Consider the following 19634-nt stretch of genomic DNA (forward strand, 5'->3'; position numbering starts at 1 on the left):
AGGGCCTGTTCCTGACACCTCCCACCCCCAAACTCCCACTCCTCACCCATCTCACCCCCAAACTCCTGCCCCAGCTGGGGTCTGCAGGAAGCCCACACTCCACAGGCCACCCTGACACTGTGGGACCACAGCAGCTTTCCCCAAAATGTCACAAACCTCCTGATGTCCCCTCTTGTGCTGCTCCCACCACACCAGGTGTGTGTGACCTCCTCCAGTCCCAAAGGCCAGCAGGGCTGGGTGACCTCCCCTGGCTCCTCACGGCACTCCCACAAACCCACCTGAGCAAAGCACTCCACGGAGCCCACCAGGAAGATCAGGTCCTTCACCAGGTCCGAGACGCGCATCCGGAACTCCCCGAAGTCGTCGGTCTCCTCCGGGACTCCCTCCTGAGGGGCAGCAGGGACAGCACAAGGGCAGCACAGGGGAATTCAGGTCCCATTCAGGCACAGCCAGGGGGGGAACAGTGACTCTGTTTTGGGATCCAGCATTCCTGCCTCCTGCCCCAGAGCAGGCTGCTGCAGGGACTGGAGAGCTGCTCCCAGGGACGAGTGACCAGCCTGAGCACACACCCCTGCCCAAGGGAGTGAAGGAAGGCAGGGGAAGGGAGGGGATGAGGAGGGGAGGAGAGAATAAAAATCCCAGACTGCATGGAAAGAACAGGAAAAAACTGCCTCCAGCAGGGACAACACAGCTGTTCTATAGGGACACACATCCCAGTGCATACACACACACATCCCAGAGCACAGCTGTTCTATAGGGACACACACCCCAGTGCAGAGCTGTTCTATAGGGACACACACACCCCAGAGCACAGCTGTTCTATAGGGACACACACACCCCAGTGCACAGCTGTTCTATAGGGACACACACATCCCAGAGCACAGCTGTTCTATAGGGACACACACACCCCAGAGCACAGCTGTTCTATAGGGACACACACACCCCAGAGCACAGCTGTTCTATAGGGACACACACACCCCAGAGCACAGCTGTTCTATAGGGACACACACCCCAGTGCACAGCTGTTCTATAGGGACACACACACATCCCAGAGCACAGCTGTTCTATAGGGACACACACCCCCCAGTGCACAGCTGTTCTATAGGGACACACACACCCCAGAGCACAGCTGTTCTACACGGACACACACACATCCCAGTGCACAGCTGTTCTATAGGGACACACACATCCCAGAGCACAGCTGTTCTATAGGGACACACACATCCCAGAGCACAGCTGTTCTATAGGGACACACACACCCCAGAGCACAGCTGTTCTATAGGGACACACACACACCCCAGAGCACAGCTGTTCTATACAGACACACACACATCCCAGAGCACAGCTGTTCTATAGGGACACACATCCCAGTGCAGAGCTGTTCTATAGGGACACACACCCCAATGCAGAGCTGTTCTATAGGGACACACACATCCCAGAGCACAGCTGTTCTATAGGGACACACACACATCCCAGAGCACAGCTGTTCTATAGGGACACACACACCCCAGAGCACAGCTGTTCTATAGGGACACACACACCCCAGTGCACAGCTGTTCTATAGGGACACACACACCCCAGTGCACAGCTGTTCTATAGGGACACACACACACCCCAGAGCACAGCTGTTCTATAGGGACACACACACCCCAGAGCACAGCTGTTCTATAGGGACACACACATCCCAGAGCACAGCTGTTCTATAGGGACACACACACCCCAGTGCACAGCTGTTCTATACAGACACACACCCCAGAGCACAGCTGTTCTATAGGGACACACACCCCAGTGCACAGCTGTTCTATAGGGACACACACACCAGAGCACAGCTGTTCTATAGGGACACACACACCCCAGAGCACAGCTGTTCTATAGGGACACACACACCCCAGAGCACAGCTGTTCTATAGGGACACACACACCCCAGTGCACAGCTGTTCTATACAGACACACACCCCAGAGCACAGCTGTTCTATAGGGACACACACCCCAGAGCACAGCTGTTCTATAGGGACACACACACCAGAGCACAGCTGTTCTATAGGGACACACACACACCCCAGTGCCCTGGCAATTCCACAGGGACACACATCCCATAGCACACACACACCCCAGTGCCCTGGCAGCTCCACAGGGACACACATCCCATAGCATACACACATCCCAGTGCACACACACACACACCAGTTCACAGCAGTTCCACAGGGACACACACCCCAGTGCACACACACACCCCAGTGCACACACACACATCCCAGTGCCCTGGCAGCTCCACAGGGACACAGACACACCCCAGTGCACACACACACACACCAGTTCACAGCAGTTCTATAGGCACACACATTCCAGTGCCCTGGCAGCTCCACAGGGACACACACATCCCAGTTCACAGCAGTTCCATAGGGACACACACCCCAGTGCACACACACATCCCAGTGCCCAGGCTGTTCTATATGGACACACACATCCCAGTGCACACACACACACAGTGCACACACACACACATCCCAGTGCACACACACACATCCCAGAGCACAGCTGTTCTATAGGGACACACATCCCAGTGCCCTGGGAGCTCCACAGGGACACACATCCCAGTGCCCTGGCAGTTCCATAGGGACACACACCCCAGTGCACACACACACCCCAGTGCACACACACACCCCAGTGCCCTGGCAGCTCCACAGGGACCTTACATGGTCGGAGTCCAGCTGGCAGTGCCGGGCCAGCGCGTGCAGCAGGCGCTGGATGTAGGCTTTGAAGATGCTGTGGATCACAGCATCGTCCGTCTTGTACAGGTGCTCTCCCAGTCTGTACCAGAAGTTAAAGGAAATTTCTACCACCTGTTGGGGAAGGAAAATCCAGCATTTTGTTACCAGCCAAACATTTTTTGCCCAGTCTCTCCGTGAAGACCCAATGAAGCCCTCCCTGGGTGCCAGCACTGCAGATCTGTGTCACAGCTGCTGTGTCACACAGCGGTGACACGGGGACTGGCTCCCCCAGATCCACGGATTTCTCTGCCTGTCACTTAATAAAGCGCTTGGGACCCCCCAGTGACCCTCAAGATCTTCCCCAGCCCTTGGTAGCCAAAGCCTCTCTGGCCCAGAACAAGCCCAAAGTGGGGCCTGTGGCTCTGGGAGCAGCTCAGGATGGAGGTGGATGCAGCCCCTTTGTGGTGGGTTCTTTGATCTATTGTGTGGTTATTGCACAAAAACCACGAGTGCAGATTTGGTCAGGAGCAGAGCTGCAGGTCCCCTCGGCACTGATGGCACAGGATGAAGTCATGGCCAAGGAAAACTGGGCTGAACAGACCTGGGAAGGGAGGAAAAGGCTCCCAGGGACCCTGGGGAGTGCTTGGGGCCTGCTGGAGCACAGACACTCTGCACCTCCCACAGCAAACCAGCCAGGCAGGGATCAGCTTCTGGCACTTAATTATTAACGGTTTGGGAAAAGGACAAGGAATAAAGGATAAAAAGAGACCACAACAATGACAAGTTTTGCTCCCAAGGCCGCTGGGTGGGAGCTTTGATGGAACCAGCATTTCAGTCACTCACAGGGCAAAATTCCCAGGAGCCACAAATCCCCTCTGAGCTGGATTTTCACACGTGGGGAAGTGTTGGAGTCTGAGATCCAGAGTGTGTGCCCTTGTTTCTAATATTTAGTTCTAGGATTCAAGGAAACACTGAATTTCATATAATATGAAATTCATGAGCATGTTTTCATGGTGATACATGAGAACAAATCGTAAAGTTAGATAGGAAAAATGTAAATGTGTAGATTAGAAAGTTTCTTAAATCACTGGGTGAAAAAGTAGTTTAGAGAAGAAGAGACAAGATGGAGGATTTAGGGTGTTGTCTCTTGTGCTTCTTCTTTCTTCTTCATGTTCTTCTCCTAGGGGTTTTTGGGTAGTAATGAGTGATTGGGTAGAAAATGTCACAGTGCAGCACACAGGTGTTGGGTCATTGGGTCACTAAGAAAAATAGCTTGGTTGGCATCTGTTAATTGGGTAAATGGACATATAAAAGACCCTGAAAAAGATCTTTGTTAGCCATTTTACCCCTTTTCTATCTTAGTGCACACAGCTCCTTGTACCTTGTAATGCTGATAAGGAAAAATAAACAACTGAGACCAAAACTGCCTCCCTCTGGTCAATCTTCAGTTCAAAGGGAAAAAGAACCCAAATCCAAAAGTCCTTAATGAGACAGGGAAGCACTAACGGGGGTTCTGGAGCTGTGCTGGCAATCCCAGACTCCCAGGAAGGAAACACAAAGGCAGAGCCCTGGCCAGGAGCGCAGAGAGGAGCTGCAGGGGCAGCAGCTCGGGGCTGTGTGGCACAGCTGCCCTGCACAGGTGAGCAGCAGCTCAGGGCTGTGTGGCACAGCTGCCCTGCACAGGTGAGCAGCAGCTCAGGGCTGTGTGGCACAGCTGCCCTGCTCATGAGCAGCAGCTCAGGGCTGTGTGGCACAGCTGCCCTGCACAGATGAGCAGCAGCTCAGGGCTGTGTGGCACAGGTGAGCAGCAGCTCAGGGCTGTGGGGCACAGCTGCCCCCCTCATGAGCAGCAGCTCAGGGCTGTGGGGCACAGCTGCCCCCCTCACCTCGTACTGGGGGTGCCCTGCACAGATGAGCAGCAGCTCCAGCGTGCGCAGGTCCCCCAGGCCCTGGCCCGGCGTGCACACGATCTTGTCCAGGAAGGTCTCGCACAGCTCGGTGAACACACGGCAGTAGTTGAGCACCCTGCAGAGGGACAAGAGTCGGATCAGCCTCACGGGTTTTACCCCAGTGAGGGGCAGGGCAGGGCCAAAACGTGCCCAGAGCCTCGGGCAGAGCGAGAAACCCCAACTTCTGCTTTGGCAGCAGCTGGGAGACGCCTCAGCAGCGGAAGTGGGTGCAAACACTGGGTTCCAACAAACAAATCTGCTGAAATACCCATCTCAAACTTCTCCAAAAGCCCAGAGCCAGATGTGAGGGCACTGCTCCAGCCCAGCCCCCAGGATTTGGGTGTGACCCCGCGGGTGCCCAGCCCCAGTGCCCCCCTGATGCTCCTGGCACTGGTGTCTCAGTTTGGAGGCTGACGAGGCACCAGCTCCGTCCTCCCTGGCCACAGGGCAGGTCCCTGTCCCTCACTTGTCCAGGTCCTCCCGTGCCACAGCCATGTGATAGGCACTCTCGAGGGTGAGCACGCCCTGGAAGAGCTGCAGGGCCAGGGGCAGGTTGGTCTCCACGTTCTCGATGGCGTACAGGGCCGAGCACACGCAGTCCGACGCAGCCTCGTGCAGGTTGGACGAGGTCTTGTCCTGTTGCTGCAAGGCACAAAATCCCAGCAATTATCAAAGAATCACAGAATCTCCTGAGCTGGAAAGGACCACAGGGATGGTGGATCCAGCTCCTGGCCCTGCACACACCCCCAGCAATCCCAGCCTGGGCATCCCTGGGAGCTCCTGGAGCCCCCACAGCCTCGGGGCTGTGCCCATTCCTGGGGAGCCTGGGCAGTGCCAGCACCCTCTGGGGCAGAACCTTTCCTGCTGTCCAACCCAACCCTGCCTGGCACAGCTCCACGGTTCCCTGGCTGCTGTCCCTGCTCACCTGAGCACAGACAGGAGCTGCCCCTCTGCTGCCCCAACTACACCATGCAATCTGACAGTAATGAAACCACCAGGCTTTTGTTCTTGTTCCCACAACGGTTGGATTTGATCTTGGAAATCTACTCCAACCCAAAGAATTCTGTGGAAACGCTTTGTAGAGGTCCTGCACAGCCACAGCCCCCACTACCCCCCACCAGCCTCGTAACCTGCTTCCCTGGACACTCCAGGGCAAACTGAGCCTTCCCCAAGGGACCCTGGCAAGCACAGGAGGGAAATTCCAGCTGGAATCCAGGGCAGCTGGGAAGGAAGGAAGGAAGGAAAGCACCAGGCTGCTCATCACCTGGCTGGACTGAGAGTCCCTGCTCCCCCTGGCAGGAGAGCTGGGGAGTCCCTGGTGGGGATGGATGTGAGGATGTGTGGAATATTGAGCAGGGATGGTCTGGGGGTCAGTGGGAGATGCTGACCAGGGGAATTGGGGTCAGTGAATTCCATGGATGGTGACTGAGTCAGGGGGATTTACAGGGAAGGATGTACAGAGAACCCAGAGAGAGCAAGCAGGGAGGAAACAAAGGAGCAGAGACTCTGTGGGTCCTACCTGTCAACCCAAAAAATAACCCTTCTGATTTTGTTTTCCATAGTTTCAGACACTTTCCCAGGAAAGTAACCATAAACACAGATGTTTATACATCCCTTCTAACAAACATCTCTTGATGGACGTTTTGCATGACCAGTGTGATTAGGAAGATAAAAACTTAATTATCCATCCCTGGTCATTGTCAAGAACCTATAAATACTGGAATTGGGAAAATAAAGCTCACTTTTTTCTGTCACACCACTGAGATTGTTTGTGTGAATCATTCTGCTGAACAACATCTCAATCAATGGATTTGGGAAACAATTCCTGGTGCCAGGGGAGGGAGAAGGGGAGGAAGGAAGAGATTCCCATCCAAAGTGCCATTCACACTGAACAGGCTGCTGAGCCCCACAGCCTGCCCAGGGAGCAGCTCCACTTGAAGCAGGATCCCATGTGGATATTCAGGATCCTGCATGGATACCTTTCCTTGGGAGCCCTCATCTGCATTCGTCATTGATTGAATCATGCAATGAGGGATCCCTGGGAGAGAGGGAGGAGGGACAGACAATCCCTGCAGCAGAAACCTCCCTCCTCCAGGAATTCCTCCCTCTGGCTCCACTCCCTGCCTGCCCTGGCTCAGTGGCACAGGAATCTCCACACCTCCAGCCCTCCCACACTCAGCTGGACAAACACCCCAACACCTCCAGGAGGTGACTCTCCAAGGAGAAAGTGGCAGAAAAGGAATACTGCCTTATTGACAACCTGGGAAAGAGCCAAAATAACCTCAATCTCCCTGATTTGACCATCAAATCCCAACAGAGGCGTCCGATGCCCAGATGTGAGGATGACAAACCTCACTGGGCATCCCTGGCTGTGACAAACCTCACTGGGCACCCCTGGGGGTGACAAACCTCACTGGGCACCCCTGGGGGTGACAAACCTCACTGGGCACCCCAGGGTGTGACAAACCTCACCCAACCCCCCCTGGGTGTGACAAACCTCACTGGGCACCCCTGGGGGTGACAAACCTCACCCAGCCCCCCCTGGGAGTGACAAACCTCACTGGGCACCCCTGGGGGTGACAAACCTCACTGGGCACCCCTGGGGGTGACAAACCTCACTGGGCACCCCTGGGGGTGACAAACCTCACCCAGCACCCCTGGGGGTGACAAACCTCACTGGGCACCCCTGGGGGTGACAAACCTCACTGGGCAGTGGTAACATCAGCCCTGCTGGGATTCCCCGCTGCCCCCACCCTGGAACCCCCTTTTTCCTGGGGAACACTCACCAGCACCTCGAAGAGGAGGGACAGCAGCTTGCTGTTGGCCATGAAGGTGCTGTCCAGGACACCCAGGTTGAACCAGCTGCCCAGGCACCGGAAGATTTTGATGAGCATCTTCTCCTCATTGCCCGCCTTCTCCACACACGTCACCTGCGGGGACACGGGGGAGCCCGTCAGGATCTGACTGCAGGAGAAATAACCAGAAACATCCTCTGGAGTGTGGATGCTAACTCTGAAACAGAGAGCATGTGGAAATTGCAGGCCACAGAACTTTCTCAGTCTTGCCTGAGAAAGTGGCCTGGGAATTCATGAGGAGGAATTAAAACAATCCTCAGAGATAGAGAACAGCCTTGCAGGTGCTGTTTGTCTGTTCCTGGTTTTCTTGCAGGAGAAGGTCAAGGGGTGGTCAGCCCCACTGACCAATGATGGTGATGAGTTAGTTTGCTAACCAATAAGAGTTTCCTTTCTGTACTTTCCACGTATCAGTCTATAAAACAGACCTGAAGCAATAAACTGAGAGAAATTCTCCTGATTGACTCCCAAGAGAGTCTGTGTTGTTCATCCAGCCGTTCCTAATAGAGTGACACTGGAGTCCACATGAGAACATTCCAGAAGCTGGCTGCTCCCAACAGCCCTGGACTCAGTGAGAGGGGGGATGGAGCCCAGAGCCTCTCTGTGAGCTCCAGCTGCTGCCACAGGAGCAGGAGGAGCAGCTGGAGCTCCCCCATTCCCGCTCCTGCAGGATCCGTGTGGGGCCAGCAGCCACCAGGAGTGTTCACACCTGACAAACCCCAGTTTAATCCTTCTCCCCACAAACCACCTCTGCAGGGAAGCTGCTGCTGGGAGCCAGGCCTGTCCTGAGGGACATTCCAAACATGGCATCCTGGTGTCATTCCCAGCACTGGCCAACACTCAGCCCAGCACCCAGCAGAGCCCGTCCCAAAGCCTCGACAGGCACAGGGAAAGGGGGGACAGGTGGACAGGCAGGACATGGAGACACATCCAAGACCCCCTGGACTGGCCCAGGAATCCTGGCACAAGAGTTTCCAGAGATCCTCTCCTCACTTGGCACTTCACTGTCCTAAAGGCAGAACGCTGGACCTCATCACAGCCCCTGGAATGCTGCTTTAACCCCCATTTTGTGACTGAAAATGGGAATTTGGCATTCAATCCCACACAGGAAATAAGAATTTGGCTTTTCAGGCAGGTGGTGGGAATGGCCACGCTGGCACTGGCAGGGAAAGCTCCAGGCAGGAGCAGAGGGAGCAGGAACGTGCAGGGACAGGGCCAGCCCTCAGTGATCCTGTGTCAGCTCCCAGCAGGCGTGAGCACCAGAGAGAGGTGACACTGCCTGTGTCCCCAGAGTGCCAGCCAGCACCTCCAGGTGTCCCTGGAAGAGCTGGGGCTGGCTGGGCAGGGTGGCACTGGGTGGGACTGGAGGAAGATGAAGGAATTTCAGTGAGTGAGGAGTTGCTGAGACAACAGATCCCAGGAACAGGTGGAGCTGGGCTGGCCTGACAGCTGCAGTGGCTCTGACAGGGAATTGTGCTGGGATAAACACGGAATGGGGATCTGTCCTCAACTCCAGCAACACCTGAGCTGTGAGCAGAGGTGATATCCTGGTACAGGATAAGGGGAAGCAGCCTCGAGGTGTGCCAGGGGAGGCTCAGCTCGGATACTGGAAGAATTCCCTCCTGGAAAGGGCTGTCCACCCCTGGCACAGCTGCCCAGGGCATGGGTGAAGTCCCCACCCCTGGAAGGATTCCAAAGCCACGTGGACGTGGCACTTGGGGACGCGGCCAGCGCCGGCCTGGGCAGTGCTGGGGGATGGTTGGACACGCGGGCTCTGGGGGCTTTTCCAACCCCAACAGCCCCAGGAGCCGGGCTGGGCGCTGTGGGCAGGGGCAGCTGCAGCTGCAGGCGCTGCCCAGGCCTGGCCCCGCTCACCAGCAGTGACACCACGGTGCTGGAGTAGTAGGCCAGGTCCTCGATGATCTCGGTGCGGCGGTTGGCCCCGATGCGCAGCGAGCGGCTGTGCACCTCCTCCGGCAGCACCGTCAGGATCTCCAGCAGGAACGGCAGCGACGTCACGTCAGTGCTGTACCTGCAGCGAGCCACGAGGGACAGGGGGACACCTCAGTGCTGGGGAACAGCACAGACAGAGCTGGCAGGGCATCCCAGAGCTGGCAGAGCATCCCAGAGCTGGCAGGGTATCCCAGACCATGGCAGGGCATCCCAGAGCTGGCAGGGTATCCCAGAATCCCAGACCACAGCAGAGCATCCCAGACCACAGCAGGGCATCCCAGACCACAGCAGGGCATCCCAGACCACAGCAGAGCATCCCAGACCATGGCAGGGCATCCCAGACCACAGCAGGGCATCCCAGACCACAGCAGGGCATCCCAGACCACAGCAGGGCATCCCAGACCACAGCAGAGCATCCCAGACCACAGCAGAGCATCCCAGACCATGGCAGGGCATCCCAGACCATGGCAGGGCATCCCAGACCACAGCAGGGTATCCCAGACCATGGCAGGGCATCCCAGAGCTGGCAGGGCATCCCAGACCATGGCAGGGCATCCCAGACCACAGCAGAGCATCCCAGACCACAGCAGGGCATCCCAGACCATGGCAGGGCATCCCAGACCATGGCAGGGCATCCCAGACCACAGCAGGGCGTGGGACTGATGGGCTTTAGGGTCCCTTCCCAGCCCCAGCATCCCGTGATTCCATATTCCATGGATCTGGGAACAGCCCTGCCTCGAGGACAGGCAGTGTCCAGCCACAGCCAGGACAGCTCAGCCCAGGGATTTCCAACAGAGCAGTGCCAGAAGCTTTCCCAGCCCGTGAGCTCTGGAGCCTGGTGCCACTGCCCCACAAACCCCATCCCCTCCTGCTGCCAATGGACACAGGGCCACCCCAGTGTGGTGGCAGTCCCAGGGGCTGCTGCTGTCACTGTGCAGCAGAGTGTGGCACCCCGTGGGGACACCTGGGGACACACAACAGTGCCCAGCTCCAGCCTCGCTGCTCCACTCCACAGCACAGACCCAGCTGAGGGAAGAGGGATCATCCCGAACAAAAGAGGGATGAGGAAAAGCGCTGAGTGCTGGGCTGTGAGCAGGGAAGCGTGCAGGGCAGACAGCCCCTCCTGCCACCAGCCAGGGCACCTGAAACCAGCGACCACGAGAGAAAAACTTCCCTTTCCTGCAGCACACGGGACCACCCATAGCCCAGGGCCAGGAACAGGCACTCACTTCTCCACCAGGGTCTGCACGCAGCCCTTCCAGGAAGCCATCTGCAGGGCGAGGTCAGCTATGGCCAGAGCGAGCTGGAAGGGAGGGGAGAACACAGCCATCAGTGTGGGGAGAGCTGGGATGTGCCCAGGACACGGGGCTGGCAGGGAGCTCAGCCATCAGTGTGGGGAGAGCTGGGATGTGCCCAGGACACAGGGCTGGCAGGCAGCTCAGCTGGGATGTGCCCAGGACACAGGGCTGGCAGGGAGCTCAGCCATCAGTGTGGGGAGAGCTGGGATGTGCCCAGGACACAGGGCTGGCAGGCAGCTCAGCTGGGATGTGCCCAGGACACAGGGCTGGCAGGCAGCTCAGCTGGGATGTGCCCAGGACACAGGGCTGGCAGGCAGCTCAGCTGGGATGTGCCCAGGACACAGGGCTGGCAGGCAGCTCAGCTGGGATGTGCCCAGGACACAGGGCTGGCAGGCAGCTCTGGAATCCAGCCCAGCATCCCTGCCAGCAGCTAACTCAGGAATCATCACCCACGGGCAGGAACTCGGGATCCATCTCCTCCATCCCTGCCTGTGTGCAATCCCTGTGGAGAGCTGCGAACACCGGCTGCCCCCAGGGGGGACATTCCCTGCCAGAGCTTCCAGGGGCTGCAGGAGCATCCTGGCCTCAGCCTGGCCTCAGCCTGGGGGTGTCAGGCCCCCCAGTGCCACAGGAACGTACGGATACTGGGAATGAAGGGTGCACAGAAATCCCCCTGAACACCCAGGGCACTGCCAGGTTTGGGCTCCATGGCAGAGCACAGGGAAAAGCCCTGCTCCTCCTCTCCAAACAGCAAACGAGGATGAAAGGAGGGAAAACAATCCTGTGCCAGGCTGGGAGCAGGGAGCAGCATTCCCTGTTTTCCAGCCCAGGGACAGGGGTCCCCGAGTGACTGCCAGGAGCAGGAGGTGGAGGGAGCAGCTCCATCCCTCCCCTGCCAGCACCCACCTGTGTGACAATGACCGGGGACAGGTCCTTCAAGTTCTGGATGTGGGACAGCAAAGAGTCCCGGAGTGAGGCGTGGGAATCCGTGGGGAGTTCATAGAATGAAGTTTGGATCTTCATCTTCATGGTCTGCGCCGCGAAGTAGCAGGACTCCACATCCTGGTGGATCTGCAGCAGCTGGTCTGAGATCTCCCAAGCATGGACCTGGGGGAAGATCACGGTGGTCTGGGTGGTCCCGAGCATGGACCTGTGGTCAGTGGGCAGGGCTGGGCTGGGCCGGCACTGAGGGGTCAGGGGGGTCAGGGACTGCAGCCAGTCCAAATTCCCCACTGGAAACACAACCCTGTCCTGCTGGAGAGAGCCCAGAGGAGACCCCAGAGCTGCTCCCAGAGCTGCTCCCAGAGCCCCTCAGCTCCCAGGGATCCAGCCTGGGAGAGCTGGGAATGTTCCCCTGGAGAGGAGAAGGATCCAGGGAGAGCTTCCAGAACATTGCAGGGCCTGAAGGGGCTCCAGGAGAGCTGGGAATGTTCCCCTGGAGAGGAGAAGGATCCAGGGAGAGCTGAGAGCCCCTGCAGGGCCTGAAGGGGCTCCAGGAGAGCTGGGAATGTTCCCCTGGAGAGGAGAAGGCTCCAGGGAGAGCTGAGAGCCCCTGCAGGGCCTGAAGGGGCTCCAGGAGAGCTGGGAATGTTCCCCTGGAGAGGAGAAGGATCCAGGGAGAGCTGAGAGCCCCTGCAGGGCCTGAAGGGGCTCCAGGAGAGCTGCAGAGGGACTGGGACAGGGCTGCAGGGCCAGGAGCCAGGGAATGGCTGCCAGTGCCAGAGGCCAGGGCTGGATGTTGGGATGTTGGGAATTGGGAATTGCTGGCTGGGCTGGAATTGCCAGAGCAGCTGGGGCTGCCCCTGGATCCCTGGCAGTGGCCAAGGGCAGGCTGGAGCCTGGGGCTGGGAGCAGCCTGGGCCAGTGGGAGGTGTCCCTGCCATGGCAGGGGGGCACTGGGGGGGTTTGGGGGTCCCTTCCCTCCCAAACCATTCCAGGACTCCCCGAACACCCCTGACTGCAGAGCCCACACTCTGCTGCCATCCCAGCTCGGGCTGGGGGCTGGGAAGGTGCTGGCACTGGGACAGCCACCCGAGGAGCCCCAGGGACAGAGCAGCTTCACAACAGAGCTTGCAGGGGCCCCACAGCCCCTTTGGGAGAGCAGATCCCACAGGGATCCGGTGCCCCACCCTCGCAGGAAAGGGCACTCAGAGGCTGTGGAGTCTCACATGGGAACAAACACAGGGAGAGCCCAGCAAGGGAAGGGTGGCAGGAGGGAGCTGGTAAAGGAATCCCCATACTGAAATCACCAAATGGAATCCCAGGACTGAGGACACCAGGCCCATCTGAGGGCCCACAGCAGGACTCCAGAGCAGAACATGGATGTGCCAAGAGCTGGAGGAGAGGCAGGCAGGAGCCCCCGGCCTCGGGGCAGCTCCAGCCGCTGTCAGGGGGCTCTGACCCCAAAGGCTCGGTCCCGAGGGTGGGACTGGGGCACTGGTGAGCCAGGGAACACCAGGCAGAGTCCAGAGCCTCCTGGCTGGGCTATGGGGACAGACTGGCACTGAATCCCAGAGTCACTGAGGCTGGGAAAGACCTGCAAAACCATCGAGTCCAACCTGTGACCCATCCCCAGCCTGTTCCCAGCCCAGAGCACCGAGTGCCTCATCCAGTCCTTCCCTGGACACCTCCAGGGATGGGAACCCCAAACCTCCCTGGGCAGCACGGTTAAAAATCCCAATTCCAGCTGATGTGGAAACCTGGGAGCAAAACTTGAGCCAATCCCATGAGCTTCACAGCCCTTTGGGCCACAGGACTCCCCTGAGCTCAATCCAGAGTGAAATAAAACCTCTGCATCCCTAAAACCCATCTCTGGTCCCCATTCCAGCCTCCCTAATGAAGGCAATTCCATCCTTGGCCAGTCACTCCAGCAGCCAAACAGCTTTTTGTTATAAACCACTGCCTGCCCAGCCCCACTCCCAGCTGCATCCCACCCTGGAAGGAAAATTAATCCCCTTTCCAATCTCTCCCCCAGGCAGGGCAGTGGTGCCCAGAGGCTCCATCCCACAGTGCTCCAGACCCTGGCCAGGGCTCCCAGGGCTCCCAGGGCTCCCCAGCAGCACACAGGGGAACAAGAGACCAACGCCAGGCAGGACCAGCACGATCCAGGCTGGCTCCCAGGAAAACCCATGGAAAAGGAAAATGTTAGAGTTGGCAACAGCCCTTAGATCATCATGGCTTAGTTCCTGATCCCACTCCCAGGATTTCTGCTCGCAGCTCTTTCCACAGCCACTGCAGCCTGGAATGCGGCTGGAGCCAACTGCAGAGCCCCAAGGGCCCTGAGAAGCTGGGGAGGGTGGGACCCTCAGCACCCCCTGTGCTCCCTGTCCTCTCCCTTCCTCCTCTGCACAGAATCCACTGTCTCCAGGCTCTGATCCTCCTTTCCCAGCTGCCTCCGTGACAGGAGCTGCTCCATGGTCAGCAGCTCCAGCATCTCCAGCTACTCCTGGGGTAAAACTCGCCTGGAATGACTCCAACAGGGAGTGAGAAAATTGCTTTCACAAATGTCCCCCCTGGATTTATTTATCCTCACAGGAAATTCCCAATCCAGGAATAAACAAAAGGTTAAACTCAACACCTACAACAGCCAGAATCCCTCTCATTAAACTCTCTCCCCTCAATTAACAGGCTGGTAATTCCCAGTTTGGATGGACAGGGTGGCAGGCACGGGAGATCCTCCCAAGCCCAGGAAACACGGATAATCCATGTGGGAGCCAGACTCAGCAGAGAGCACAATTATTAATGGGCTGTGAGCACCAATGACTACAAGAAGCTGTTTCTGTGCCTGAAACTCCTAATGGCACATCAGGAATTCCATAAAGCCAGAGGAAAGCACTTCCTGAAGCCCCAGTAAAACCCAGAGCAGCCTGCAGTGAGTCCTCAGCAAAGCCCCAGTGCTCAGCTCACAGCCATGGATGGTTCTCCCAGGGCTCTGCTCCAGACTCTGGGGATGCAGAGCAGCTCAGAGAGCCGGGACAATCCCCAGTGCTCAGCTCACAGCCATGGAAGGTTCTCCCAGGGCTCTGCTCCAGACTCTGGGGATGCAGAGCAGCTCAGAGAGCCGGGACAATCCCCAGTGCTCAGCTCACAGCCATGGAAGGTTCTCCCAGGGCTCTGCTCCAGACTCTGGGGATGCAGAGCAGCTCAGAGAGCCAGGACAATCCCCACACACTTTCCCACGGCTCCTCTGCCTCAGGAAACCCCTGGAATCTGCCCTCACACAGCTCCCAGCACACGGCTGCCTGAAGGATCCTCAAATTCTGGGATTTAGGTCAGCTTGCACCTTCAGCTGAGCTCTCCAGTGCTGTGCAAGCTCAGAGCTGCTGCACCATGTCCAGCCCCATTTCCCAGGAATAACCAGCAGGAAAGGGGAGAACGAGGCTGCCAGGGGAGCTGATGGACCAACCTGAGCTCTCAGTGTCCTCCAGACCCAAACCTGAACCCCAGGTCCTGCCTGAGGTCCCACAGATGGGAACTGTGGGGATCTCACCCAGGCTGGGGGTCCCCAGTGCCAAACCTGAACCCCCCCAGAGTGGCCCAAGCACCCAAACTCAGCTTTGGGCTTTGTCTTCTCATCCCCACGATGGCTCTGAGCACCTGGCAAACAGGGGGAGCTCAGCACAACATCCCTGGCAGTGCCCAAGGCCAGGCTGGACACTGGGGCTGGACACTGGGAGCTGTCCCTGCCCCGGCAGGGGGGCACTGGAGGGGCTTTGAGGTCCCTTCCCACCCAAACCATCCCAGAACTCTGTGACTGCAGTCCCAGGAAGGAAAAAACAGCAGGAAGCCAGCGCTGAGATCCCAGCAGAGGCAGAGGGGACAGAACTGAGCAGGGCTGAGCGCTCTGGAAGGGGCACAGACTGCCCAGGGCTGGCACAGCTGGCACTGCAGGGACAGGGACAGGGTTTGGCACAGAAGAGGATCCAAGCAAACACCCTGGAGAGTTAATCCCAGTGCCTGGATGCAGACCAGGGCAGGGGGAGGCCTGAGGGACAAACCCTGAGTGCCAGGGCCACCAATGCCACAGCGACTGCCAGGCTGTGGCCTGTCCCACCAGGGCTCCCTAACCCCTGACCCCTGACCCCTAACCCTGACCCCTAACCCTAACCCCTGACCCTAACCCTAACCCTGTCCCACCAGGGTTCCCTGACCCCTAACCCTGACCCCTGACCCTGACCCCTGATCCCTGACCCCTAACCCCAACCCCTGACCCCTAACCCTGACCCCTGACCCTGTCCCACCAGGGCTCCCTAACCCTAACCCTAACCCTAACCCTAACCCTAACCCTAACCCTAACCCCAACCCTAACCCCTGATCCCTGACCCTAACCCTGTCTCACCAGGGCTCCCTGACCCCTAACCCTAACCCTAACCCCTAACCCTAACCCTAACCCTGACCCCTGACCCTAACCCTGTCCCACCAGGGCTCCCTGACCCCTAACCCTAACCCTAACCCCTAACCCTAACCCTAACCCTGATCCCTGACCCTAACCCTGTCTCACCAGGGCTCCCTGACCCCTAACCCTGACCCCTAACCATGACCCCTAACCCCAACCCTGTCCCACCAGGGTTCCCTGACCCCTAACCCCAACCCTGTCCCACCAGGGTTCCCTGACCCCTAACCCCAACCCTGTCTCACCAGGGCTCCCTGACCCCTAACCCTAACCCCTAACCCTAACCCTGACCCCTGACCCTAACCCTGTCCCACCAGGGCTCCCTGACCCCTAACCCTGACCCCTAACCATGACCCCTAACCCCAACCCTGTCCCACCAGGGTTCCCTGACCCCTAACCCCAACCCTGTCCCACCAGGGCTCCCTAACCCCTGACCCCTAACCCCTGACCCCTAACCCCTGATCCCTGACCCCTAACCCCAACCCCTGACCCCTAACCCCAACCCCTGACCCCTAACCCTGACCCCTGACCCTGTCCCACCAGGGCTCCCTAACCCCTGATCCCTGACCCCTAACCCTAACCCTGTCTCACCAGGGCTCCCTAACCCCTGACCCTAACCCTAACCCCTGATCCCTGACCCCTAACCCCTAACCCTAACCCTGTCCCACCAGGGTTCCCTAACCCCTGACCCTTAACCCCTGATCCCTGACCCCTAACCCTGACCCCAACCCTGTCCCACCAGGGCTCCCTAACCCCTGACCCCTAACTCCTCATCCCTGACCCCTAACCCTGTCCCACCAGGGCTCCCTAACCCTGACCCCTAACCCCTGACCCCTGACCCCTAACCCCAACCCTAACCCCTGACCCCTGATCCCTAACCCCTGACCCCGTCCCACCAGGGCTCCCTAACCCTGACCCTAAACCCAACCCTGACCCTGACCCCTGACCCTGACCCCAACCCTGACCCTAACCCCTGACCCCTAACCCTGTCCCACCAGGGTTCCCTAACCTTGACCCTGTTGGGGTTAGGGGTTGGGGTTAGGGGTTGGGGTTATGGTTAGGGGTTGGGGTTAGGGGTTAGGGTTAGGGGTCAGGGGTTATGGTTAGGGGTTAAGGTCAGGGGTTAGGGACAGGGAGGGGATGCTGGAGCAGGGAGGGGATGCTGGAGCAGGGAGGGGATGCTGGAGCAGGGAGGGGATGCTGGAGCAGGGAGGGGATGCTCAGAGCAGGGAGGGGATGATTGGAGCAGGGAGGGGATGATGGAGCAGGGAGGGGATGCTGGAGCAGGGAGGGGATGCTCGGAGCAGGGAGGGGATGCTGGAGCAGGAGTGGAGATGCTGGAGCAGGGAGGGGATGATGGAGCAGGGAGGGGATGCTGGAGCAGGGAGGGGATGATTGGAGCAGGGAGGGGATGCTGGAGCAGGGAGGGGATGCTGGAGCAGGGAGGGGATGCTGGAGCAGGGAGGGGATGCTGGAGCAGGGAGGGGATGCTGGAGCAGGGAGGGGATGATGGAGCAGGGAGGGGATGATGGAGCAGGGAGGGGATGATGGAGCAGGGAGGGGATGCTGGAGCAGGGAGGGGATGATGGAGCAGGGAGGGGATGCTGGAGCAGGGAGGGGATGTTCAGAGCAGGGAGGGGATGCTCGGAGCAGGGAGGGGATGCTCGGAGCAGGGAGGGGATGATGGAGCAGGGAGGGGATGCTGGAGCAGGGAGGGGATGATGGAGCAGGGAGGGGATGATGGAGCAGGGAGGGGATGCTGGAGCAGGGAGGGGATGTTCAGAGCAGGGAGGGGATGATTGGAGCAGGGAGGGGATGATGGAGCAGGGAGGGGATGATGGAGCAGGGAGGGGATGCTGGAGCAGGGAGGGGATGTTCAGAGCAGGGAGGGGATGCTGGAGCAGGGAGGGGATGATGGAGCAGGGAGGGGATGCTGGAGCAGGGAGGGGATGCTGGAGCAGGGAGGGGATGCTGGAGCAGGGAGGGGATGATGGAGCAGGGAGGGGATGATGGAGCAGGGAGGGGATGATGGAGCAGGAGTGGAGATGCTCGAGCAGGGAGGGGCCGGACACGGCTCCTCCCGTCCCAGAGAGGGAATTTTCTCCCTCGGCTCCTGGGAGGGGCTGGGAAAAGGGGGGGAAGAACGAGAGGAGCCCCAAGGGCGGCACAGAGGGGTCACTGCCCACCCCCGGGGGGGACAAAGCGGCTCCAGCGGGACCAGGTGAGGCCACCAAACCCTGACAAACAGCGCAGAGCCGGGGCAGGAGCCGGGGCAGGAGCCGGGGCAGGAACCGGGCCAGGAGCCGGGGCAGGAACCGGGGCTGTGTCTGAGGGCTCCGGGGAGCGGAACGAGGCCGTGGCTCCGTTCCCCCGCGGGTGCCGGCACAGGCCCAGAGAGAGCCCGAATTTCCCTCCGGGAGCCGATTCCTCCTTCCCAGCTCCCTCAGGGCCGTGCCAAACGTCCCGGCCCCCTGTTCCTGCCGTTAATCACGGAACCCGGGAATGGTTTGGGATGGGAAGAGACCCCCGAGCCCCCCCAGTGCCCCCCACACCTCCCACCGGCCCAGGCTGCTCCCAGCCCCAGGCTCCAGCCTGCCCTTGGCCACTGCCAGGGATCCAGGGCTGCTCTGGGCACCCTGTGCCACCCTGCCCACCCTCCCAGCCTGGAATCCGTTCCCGAAATTCCGTTTATCGCGGTCCTCGGGCACCGGGAGCCGTTCCCTGGCTCTGTCCCTGCAGGCCGTGCCCGAAGTGTCTCTGCAGAGCACTCCCAGGGACGGGGCAGCCCCAGCGGCAGCTGCGGGGCGGAGGCTCCCGGGGCCGCCGCGGGGCCGCCGTTCCCCGGCCCGCCCCACCCCGGATGGGGCCCGAGGCCTCCCCGCGAGCCCGGGCCCGGTTCCCGTCGCCCGCGGCTCTCACCGAACGCTGCAGCTCGCCCAGCCAGCAGCTGGCCCGCTCCTTGCCGCTGGGGTCGGGGTCGTGGTAGAGCGCCTGCACGGCCTGCTGGACGAGCTGCAGGCTGGGCCGGCCCGGCCCGCGCTCCATGGCCGGTCCCTCAGCGCCGCCCGCCCGCCGCCATCGCCGCTCCGCCGCCGCGGGCCGGCCCCCGGAAACGCGCCCGCGCGCCTTCCGTTCCGCGTCCTTCCGTTCCGCCGGCCTCTCTCGCCGCCGCCCGCTCCGCCCGGTTCCGCCCGGTTCCGCCCCGTTCCGCCTCTCCCACCTGATCTCATCCCGTCCCGTTCCGCCGCGTCCCATCCCGTCCTCTCCCATCCCGCCCCGGTTTGTCCCGCCGCCCCCCGCCCTCCACGCCCTGCCCGGAACGCGTTTCCGGCGGTGCGGCGGTCAAATGTGTCCGGGCGCACGCGGGGCGGCGGGAAGGGTCCGTGACCCCTCAGAGCGGAGCGCGGGGTCCCGGGACCCCCGGTACAGCCGGTACAGCCGGTACAGCCGGTACAGCCAGCCCCCGGGATCCCCGGTAC

General features: G+C 59.9%; 1 protein-coding gene across 3 annotated transcripts in view; it reads right to left on the reverse strand.

The window, feature by feature from the left end:
* LOC131572773 (transportin-3) overlaps nt 1-19338 on the reverse strand; it is a 30202-nt gene extending 10864 nt beyond the window's left edge. For 2 of the 3 annotated variants that reach the window (XM_058826102.1, XM_058826103.1), the window contains exons 1-9: nt 19075-19338; nt 11670-11870; nt 10695-10768; nt 9388-9544; nt 7447-7590; nt 5127-5302; nt 4598-4736; nt 2697-2843; nt 279-386 (exon numbers count right to left, since the gene is read on the reverse strand). In XM_058826102.1, coding sequence (XP_058682085.1) covers nt 279-386; nt 2697-2843; nt 4598-4736; nt 5127-5302; nt 7447-7590; nt 9388-9544; nt 10695-10768; nt 11670-11870; nt 19075-19200 — 1272 coding nt within the window. In that variant the 5' untranslated portion in view covers nt 19201-19338. The remainder of the gene's footprint in view (nt 1-278; nt 387-2696; nt 2844-4597; nt 4737-5126; nt 5303-7446; nt 7591-9387; nt 9545-10694; nt 10769-11669; nt 11871-19074) is intronic. The other variant, XM_058826101.1, reaches the window with a different exon arrangement.
* Nucleotides 19339-19634: the final 296 nt, after the last annotated feature.

This window comes from Poecile atricapillus, chromosome Z, assembly GCF_030490865.1.
Source record: "Poecile atricapillus isolate bPoeAtr1 chromosome Z, bPoeAtr1.hap1, whole genome shotgun sequence".
Classification (NCBI taxonomy): Eukaryota; Metazoa; Chordata; class Aves; order Passeriformes; family Paridae; genus Poecile; species Poecile atricapillus.